The following is a 9,362-nucleotide window of genomic DNA, read 5'->3' as shown; positions in this document are numbered from 1 at the left end:
TGGTAAATATATTTTGCTTTACATAAAAGAATTGAAAAAGTGTTCCGTTGTACAACGCTCTTCCCTAAGCGAGTGAGCCTCAAGAGAGTAGAGTGTCCTCATCACTCTTCAATTATTGTCAAGTCATTTTTTAATTCGATCTGCTGATTCATACCTCAATCAATCTCCGTTACGTGGGACGTTGTAAGCTAATCCACGAAACAAAAAGGATGCCTTTGTAACCACACGGCTAATTCACCATGTAGGAATAGTTTTTGGTGGAACTATGCTATTTTTATTGCCACATTGTCATTATCGCTGCGATATCGCTAATACCTTATGTGCAATTAAATAGTTCAATGCTTGGTCTGAGTTTAATTCGAATGGAAAAATAAATTCTATGCTACAAGTAATGTCACATCTTGTTCCTTCAAGATAAATGAAAATGAATTGTTTGTTTTCATTAAAAATTATTTCAAAAGTTATTTTACTACCTAATGCTTTATGAATATTTTCCCACGCAATTATGCTATTTTCTTTTGAAAATACTGGAACATAAAAGAATTTTATCGGTTCATGTTCATTCCTGTTCATGTTCATGTTAATGTCATCCCAATTAAACCGAACGAAGAACGAAATGAGAGGTAAGAATATGACGTTAATAAGAAATAAGAGACAAATTGTGGGCATAAAATGCGCCAGTATTATAATTCGCAACTGTTAAACTATGTTTGAGGCAATATGTATGAAACGGAGAAGAGGAACAATACTGTTATGGATCCCATTGTGTGCATCAAAAAATTACAACTTATGGTCTGAGTTTGAAGCAATTGGAATAATAAATTCTGTGTTTAGAGTACTGTCTCACCCTAGCATGTAAGTCATATGAAGACAAAAGAAAAAGTGATTTCTCTGACATTTTTATCGTGCTTGTTTCTGTATGACGTTCTCCTTTAAGTATTTAATTCTTCATGGGAATTACTTGAGCATGACGTATTTTAGAATGGTAAAGGGAAGGTATATTTTCCTAGTAATGATGTCCAACAAAACGCTGTGCGAAATATTCTCCGTCCCAGTCCTCACTCATGTCTTTGCTCCATGACTTCTCCGTTTTTGCTCACATTCTTCCGCAGTTCCATGCGCAATGTGGTCCTGTGCGATAAGGTGGGAAACAAATGGGGTGATATAGTTATGAAGCGACACCATCGCTCACGCTTCCCATGCCTTTGTGTTATCTCCCCTTCCACATATTTCCCCTTTGATTTATCCCTCGGCGCACAATCCCTTTCTTCCGAATGTTTAGTCCGAGGGACAGCGTGGAAGTCGAGGAAAAAATTCTTCCATGCCACCAGTTTACCTAATCTCCTCTAACTTTCTTTCTCGTCTTCACCCCATGTTTCTTTTCTCATCCCTTTATTTTTATTTCACAATTTTGTTACCGCTCGGCTTATTCCACGCTTTTCTTTCCCGGCCATCATTGTCAATTATTGTTAATTCATTTTTTTCTGAATATCATGTACAAAATCCTCTCAGTCTCAATCTCAGTCAGTCTCCATTTCGTGGGATGTTGTAAGATAAACCCATGTATCTTAACGGACACCATTTGAGCCGCACGGCTAATTCACCATTTAGGGTTGGTTTTTTTGCACAACTATGCTTTTCTAGTGATAATATGATCACTAAAGTAATTCATCAGCCGCGTTACATGAATAAATAATACAGCAATTAATACAGTGGCATTATTGTTGCCGTTACTGCAATGATGAGATGTGCTTATCCCTCTAGTTATGGTGAATTTTAGAATTGTACCCATTACCCTTCCATGTAAATGCAATACGTTCCATCTTGTTCGGAAAACCTAGTCTAGGTAATCATCTTAAAATAATAAAAAAGAATGACTTTGTTTTTTTTTCGGAAATATTTATTACAAATCCTCCTGTTTGGATTCACTAGCACGAACATATTCACTCATTAATTGAGGGGTGACCATGGGGGTGGGGGAAGTTGATGCTAAACATTGCACCATTTAATCTTTGTTGTGCGCTCGTAAAACTACTTTTGGCGAGGGTTTGCAAAAATAAAAGAGGCTATGTGATTTTTGATGGAGTTAGTCGTCTAGTGACTGAGGGATTAGACCTAGAGCTAGAGAGTGGGTCCTATTATGTTCGGTAATGAAATGTGTGCATCTCATCTTTATAAGCGATATTTTTTGCCATTTAATTTTCACATTGCTGAGCTGTGCTTTGCTGCTATTACACGTATCCCCCAGAAGCTTGGAGTTTCATATCCTCTGAAAAATCGTAATACTACCACTATACTTGACTCAACTTATAAATTTTCTTCAACCACCCTTACAAATATCGTGATGAAATCATCTGATTAATCATCTTTAAAGTTAGAGGATTTAGAAAAACCAAGCCGTTTGTATTTTTTCTAGTCCAAACCATGGAAAAACTTTTTTAACATATTGTGTATTTTTTAATTTACAGGAAGTATGTAAAAAATTTCTTATAGGAAAATAATGAGAAATTATTTGTCACACAAAGTTTATAAAATTTCGAGTATAAAATACATCCATGATCACAGAGCGGCGCTTCCATTTGATGAAGCTTACAATTACATATGTAGCATGAATGTTGGTGTACAAAAATAAATACATGAGCTTGTCATTTTATCTTAAAATACGCTTTCATTATCCATTTCTTTTAATGATAGCGGATTTTAATTTTTTGCTTGTGATGCTAGTCCTGGTATTCTGCTGTGTACTGAAGTGATCCATCGAGGTTGAATTCCCTGAAAGGAAGGAAATTTTTCTAATGTTAATATTTGGGTACATGTAAGAACTATAATTATTTATATAGACAATGTTCTCTCAAGCTTTGCTCATGATATGTATCATATTAGAGTTTCATCTTTTAATCAATTCAAAAATATTTCGTGGATGTTGACGTTAGCGAGGAGAAGACCATTATAAGATAACCGAAAGATAATTGAAAGCAATGGTTCTCAAGTGAAATAAATATTTTCGATAATAACACAAATGTTGAAATCCACCATGAAAAAATCATTTGGGTTGGTCGGTATTTGAACTCATTTCTCCCGATCTCCGAACATATAATATTTTATTTGCTACGAGTTGTAACAGCAAGTCATCTTTGTGCAGTATGTTCTGCATTGTTCGGAAAACCTAGTAAACTCATCTTGCTGAAAAGTGGTTTGGTGGTTTTACTGGAGGAATATTTAATCCAATCCGTTTTTCGGGCGTGGCTTCGTGGAATGCATCTATCACTTTGAAGTCAAAGGAATAACTTTGTTTTTTTTTCGGAAATATTTCTAGCAAAACTTAGCTGCGATGTAGGCTTTGGAGATGATCTTCATAATTAGATGTTTTAGGTTTGAATCTCGGCTGATCAAAATAATTTCCATGGATAATTTCTTTCTTGGTAAAAATAAATTTGTATTGCTGCAAGTAACTGCGAACGAAGGTACATTGTTCATGCAAGAAGGTTGAACAGTTTTACGATAATTTGAAATTAAGGATAGTAAATGCTTAAAATAATTAGGAGCATAATGTTTTAAAGAGGTGTATGTCCGTGAGTGGAAACATGTATAAATATGATAAGTACATCACTGATATTAGGAGAAGTGTCAAAATGCGTGGAATTTCGCTAGGGCAGGGAGTATAATATCCATCTATTATAGTAACATCTCTCATGGTACCAGTGTAATCTGGGGAATAGGAGAGTGGAATTCTGCATTATGGTGATGGAACTTGAGACAAAGGAATCAATGATAGGATGGAATGGAAGGTAAAATGGGATGGAATGGAAGGTAAAATGGGATGGAATGGAAGGTAAAATTGGATGGAATGGTGAATTGTACTTCCAGCAATGAAAATTTAGAGAGAAAGAATCAGAGTCGAACAGAGAAGGGCTTAGGGAGTTCAATTGTTGACTGCATTTACTAGATAGGATATTGCCTGTAAAATACTCAATAGGAAAGGGTAAATGTAGGTGGTTTAGGTTTTTGTTAATCAAATTCAACTTCCACGAAAATTTCAAATATTCACCTGTCCGTATATGTTTTTGGTACACCACACGCCAAGCGGGGTAATTAGCGCATATCTCTGCTGCAGCCCATTCATGCAATGCATTATATACGCACTCCTCAGCTGACGGTCAGTCATTATTCATACGAGGCAGGGATATCACTGCTAGGAGCAATTTCAGCACCTAAAATAGAAATTAAAATTTATAGATGAAGATTTTGGAATGAAATTTCAGTTTACAATTTCTCAGTGGAAATCCATCCATTCCATATTAACTCAATTAAAAAAAACTTCAGCAAATAAGTGATTATTTTCTCTATTTTCAGATTAACGTCATAAATAATTTTATTATCCAGAAATTTTTGTTCCATAGAAGCGCCCCATGAATTTAATAACGCTTTCCATATTATGGTCTTTTCCAAAAAATATCAAATTTATACTAACTTTCCATATCATGGTCTTTTCCAAAAAATATCAAATTTATACCAACTTCCATTCATCATAACATTCCGTTATATTATGAAATTTAAAATTTCTTATAACTTGAAGCATTGATATTTCATTTACTAATTTAATTATTTCCAACCAGGAAACAGCAAAACTAGGCTTAATAACATCGGTTTAATTTTAATCAGATTACAATGGACGATTACAAACAACTAAACCCTGGATACCTACACTGGCAGGACTCAAACCCGCGATATTCGGTCTTCTATTTGCCGATACAGGGGCTAGAAAATTTAAATTACGATAGAAAATTCTTGCATTTACGGGTGGTACATTTTCACGCAGTAATATAAACTGTTATCTATTACAAGAACAATTGACGATCATTACAAGAGAGATCCTTGGGAAAATTAATTCACAAAGGTATCCAAAAGGATTGCTAAAACTTTTAAAATATGCGTGTAATACGGGAGGTTTCATTTTTATGCATAAACTCACCCAAGCTTCTCTCTTATCCCTCGGGGGTTGAGTAGGCACTGCTGACCACCTCAGGGGACGGCTTTTTTATCCAATGATTGACTTTTGTATGTCCCTTGTGGTCAAATGATGTGAAACTGGTGACTAGCCTCTCAGTAGCAGCTAGTATTTGCTCGGAGTTCCACTTAGCAGTTTTGTAGGCTTCCAGCAGCTCTTGTATGTTCGGTTCAAGGGTAGAGGGCGCATTCAGAGGTAAGAAAAGGCGAATGAAGTGACGTCCCGCGTTCCAAACGTTCAATTTCTCATTGTGTCCAACGCATCGGCCTTCAACGCAAGGATTTTGGAGATAGTCCACCGCTGTGGACTCATTCAGCATCTCAGAGGGTAAGCGCTGTAGACAATCATCCGCAGTGATGCAGGAAGGCTCCGTGACTCTGACGTCATCGACGTCTGTTAACTTGAGGGTAGTCTTTCCAACTAGGACGAACTGCTGCCTCCGAATTTCATTCAATGCTAATGATCCCATTGGTGAGTGAGCCAAGCGATGAAGTATTCGTGCCATTCCAAGGGAGAGCTGAAATGAAGAATAAAACGTATTAATTCAGTTTTATGGGGATGTATTACGAAACAAGGCAGTATTGAAAATACTATGATTCACGATATGATTAGATAATACATTTATTAAAAAATTCTGAAACATAAAACCCTTGAAAATGTAAAATTTCCTCATGCCTGTAATAATTTTGGGGATTAATTGCCCGACGATGTTCTTTTAGGTTACTCATAATCAGTGCTTCAGAGCAACGTTTGATTTAGATAACTGAGGAAAGTGTGCCTACAAAACATAAACGCTGGCCTCTAGGATCTCCTTTGGCTCTGGCCATCAAAAATTCCTGTTAAGGAGGCCTTGTTTCATTATCTGAGACACCTCACTCTGTAAGAATTTATTATATTTTTTAAATGTCAAAATTCTTTATCATAACTTAAACCCGTTACAATACTTTACCCACAAGATCTCCAATCTTCTAATAATTTCTTCGCCTGCTAACATACCCATCTGCGTTTAATCGGGCAGATTAAAAAAAAAATAAAGCGTTTGAACCTCATGCTACTCTCAAAAAACTAGTGGGACTCTGGTGTTTTAGGGTACACAAAGTTAATGAAAGACAATGGGGATGCATGTCGTTGAAACTCAGTAGCTCGGGTAATCGAGATTTGATTGCTGAAAACTGCTCAATTCTACCGATATTTTATGCACCTCCTTAAAAATCAGTTCTTTATTTACTCAAAAATTTCCCCCATAATAGCGAGAATATGAGTCTTTCCAATACTATACATACTGACCTGAGAGATTCTACTTAACATCATTTCTCCATAAACATTTTTTGCACGCCGTAAACGAATCTAAGATGGTGAAAGTCCTAAGATCTAGGTACTAAAAGTTTTAAAATTAAATATTTTTTTTTAATTAAAAAAACTTACTTTGAGCCTGTCCTTCCATGATAATTGGAGCAATGTGATGGTGTCTAGAGGATCACCCAACTCAGTGATTAATGCCACAGGACTAACAGCATCGGGGATGCATGAGCCCAGAACCTGAAAGAAAGACATATTTTCTTAACTTACTATCTATATGATATAATATTACATTAAAACATTAATATAAATTTTGTTGGCATGAAGAAAAACTCCAGTTGCTAGGATATATCAATATAAGGAAGATGTCTTGAAAGCATATCGTCCTTAAATCGTGCTATACTTCACTTGTGAATGTGGGTGTCAAAATACAGTCGTTTTATTGAAAGGTGGAAAGTGATAAAGATCGAAAGAAGGAGAAGAATCCTGTGGTATTTGGGAATCTATACTTTTGAGCTTCCCTCCATATTATCTGCATGATTTCAAACAAGAACTTGCATCTAGCATGAAAAAAATATATAATAATAATAATAATAATAATATATATATTTATTCCACATTATGGTACATGAAATTTTATAAGGTTACTCAAGCATGAGTTTTTACAAAGGTGGAATATAGGCACCCCTGTGGTAAGAACCAGTGTTGGGGTTGCCATCTCTTAAATTAAACATACAGCTGGCTGGTGCGGCCAAAAACAAAAGAATATACCGTAAGTAATGAGTCAAAGTGCGCTTTTCTTAAGCGTCTGTTCCTTTGAGAAAAATTATGAAAAATTGAAACATAAAAATAAATGAAAACAAATACATCAATTACCATGATACATAGAAATATTTCATACACTGTACAGAAATCATACTAATAACATACAATGTAAAAAATAATGTGCAATCATAAAATAAATGTATAATAACAAGTATTTTTTGCACATTCTTGGTCTGTGCTGCGTCATTCAGCATTTTTTAAATCAATGCACAGTTAAGCTATTGATTACGATTATGTAAGTTTAACTTTGAACTTTAACCCTAATCTGATACTTTAGGGTTCATAATTAATTAGGTTTACTTGGCTGCCACCATGTTAGTTTTAGAATACTTGTGGTGGGTTGGACTTTACTTTTATCAAACTCGCTATGAGCTTTTGAGAATAATTTCTTAGTTTTCGTAGAATAAATTTTCAAGTTATTATGCAGATTTAATCCTATCACAAATAAAAATAATTGTTTGCCAAATTGTTAAATTATCTTCTGGCTTAAATTAGAGAGAACTTGTGAACGCGCGTGTGTTCCTGAGTGCCTCCGTATATTAATGAAACTTTTCTCTGGAAAATGTTGTTTGATTCCCGGAGACATCCGGGCAGACCACGAACGTTAGGTCAGGCTAATCGTATTCAGCGGTGTGGTAGGGGATTACGACTGGCTGTTAGCTCAGTTAAGAACCAATTTCCGCTTGAGAGCACCAACTGGGACCCGAGGGCAGATAGCTTAGTTAGCCACGCATATAATGCGGTGACCAGCTCAAACACTTTAAGGGAAGTGAGTTCCAAGGGGTGGGGTTCTTAGTTTAAGGCCATCTAGACTGAGCAGATATTGTCTTTAATTATACCTTCATGGCTGTTGCCCACAACTTGTCAGAAAATTTCATGCGAAGTGGTTATGTCACATGGTAATGATGAAAAAGAGCACTTTCAATCTCAAAGGTATTTCATGTAAATCTGCAATTTCATGATTTTTTTTGCAGATGGAGTACCGAAAATTCTTACATTTTATAATATGAATCCTTTTATACTGACTTTTTGCGATTCGAATGACTAAAGGGCTTAGTACTTTCTTGTTTTGTTTGGATTGGCTAATTTTATCTTCCTTTATAGATCTTTAGATGCTTATTATAAGCGTATACGTCTTCAAACTTAAATATCAAGGGATGAGGGAGAGCTTAGCAGAAAAGAGCTTCCTTTTTTGCCCTTAATACTCAATTTAAAGTAGTAATACCACTTCGACCTTATGACGTGTACTAAAACCTGAAAGAAAATGCGGTAAGAAATATTGACGCAGTGACACACCTTAAAGTCTGGATTTTAACTTTAAATCATCACATAGGTATTTGAAGTAACGCTGATATTGCATTCTCTTCAAATCTATGTTTCAACGACATCATCATATCTTAAAGCGTTTATAGGTGTATTGCATGGCATGGCATGTATTTCAGGCTTATTTTTAGAAGTTTTAATACTTTGGAGAGCTAAAAAATATTTTGAACCACTCTTAAAAGTCTTAGATGCCTTGAATAGACATTTTGCCTAGTTTGGTATTATTTCTTTGGAAATAATGGAGGATTCGTCAAAATAAATTCATTTAGGATGTTGATAATTGTATTTTCGCGAAAATTATGATGCATTAGACGTTTGGATGGATGTTTTCTTTTGTTATTAATTTTTGACGTTTTAGTTCCGATGAATGTATTTTTTTAATGCCACAGCTACATTTTAAAGCGATCTATCTTCCGTTTCCACGAAATAGAACCATTTGAAGTCCTGTAGCGTTCAATCGAGCTAAACAGCACCAATTCACACCCCATGCTTCAGTTTACGAAAGCAAGTGTACACACGCTGCCTCCTTCGTGATAAGCCCTTGGGTCAGCATCCTGGAGCCGGTAGCTACTCAAGAGCCCATTTCTCTTGGTTATCCCGTCACTCACTGTCCGTCACTTGCGCCCTGGTGGGCCTCTCTCGCCTGCAACTTCTTGACAGAGGATTAAGATAAGAAAGGGTTTAACCTGGATAAACTTTGGTGCTGTACGTAGAGCCCGATGCCAGAATGGGCAGTTGTTGGAAGTCAGAGAACGCCGAATGACCCCAGCTATGAGACGTGTGAAGTATTAAAGTGACAGAGGGAAAGAGATACCTACATGAGATTAAGAGGAAGCATTACTCACCTTCTATTAATCTATTTTCGCGATAGATTACTCATTCGAAAGTTGATGCAAACATCTTTGAG

General features: G+C 35.9%; 1 protein-coding gene across 2 annotated transcripts in view; it reads right to left on the bottom strand.

Annotated features, from left to right (window-relative positions):
* Positions 1 to 2,511: 2,511 nt before the first annotated feature.
* LOC124157798 (extracellular tyrosine-protein kinase PKDCC-like) overlaps positions 2,512 to 9,362 on the bottom strand; it is a 31,968-nt gene continuing 25,117 nt past the window's right edge. Inside the window, exons 2-5 of one of the 2 annotated variants that reach the window (XR_006864653.1) lie at positions 6,434 to 6,547; positions 4,973 to 5,525; positions 4,049 to 4,211; positions 2,512 to 2,772 (exon numbers count right to left, since the gene is read on the bottom strand). Coding sequence is in view for 1 of the 2 variants with exons in the window: in XM_046532817.1 (XP_046388773.1) it covers positions 4,986 to 5,525; positions 6,434 to 6,547 (654 nt within the window). In the remaining variant the exon portion in view is untranslated. The remainder of the gene's footprint in view (positions 2,773 to 4,048; positions 4,212 to 4,972; positions 5,526 to 6,433; positions 6,548 to 9,362) is intronic. The other variant, XM_046532817.1, reaches the window with a different exon arrangement.

Source organism: Ischnura elegans, chromosome 4 (assembly GCF_921293095.1).
Source record: "Ischnura elegans chromosome 4, ioIscEleg1.1, whole genome shotgun sequence".
Lineage (NCBI taxonomy): Eukaryota > Metazoa > Arthropoda > Insecta > Odonata > Coenagrionidae > Ischnura > Ischnura elegans.
The sequence above is the reverse complement of the archived record's forward strand: the minus strand, read 5'-3'. Positions and strand labels throughout refer to the sequence as shown.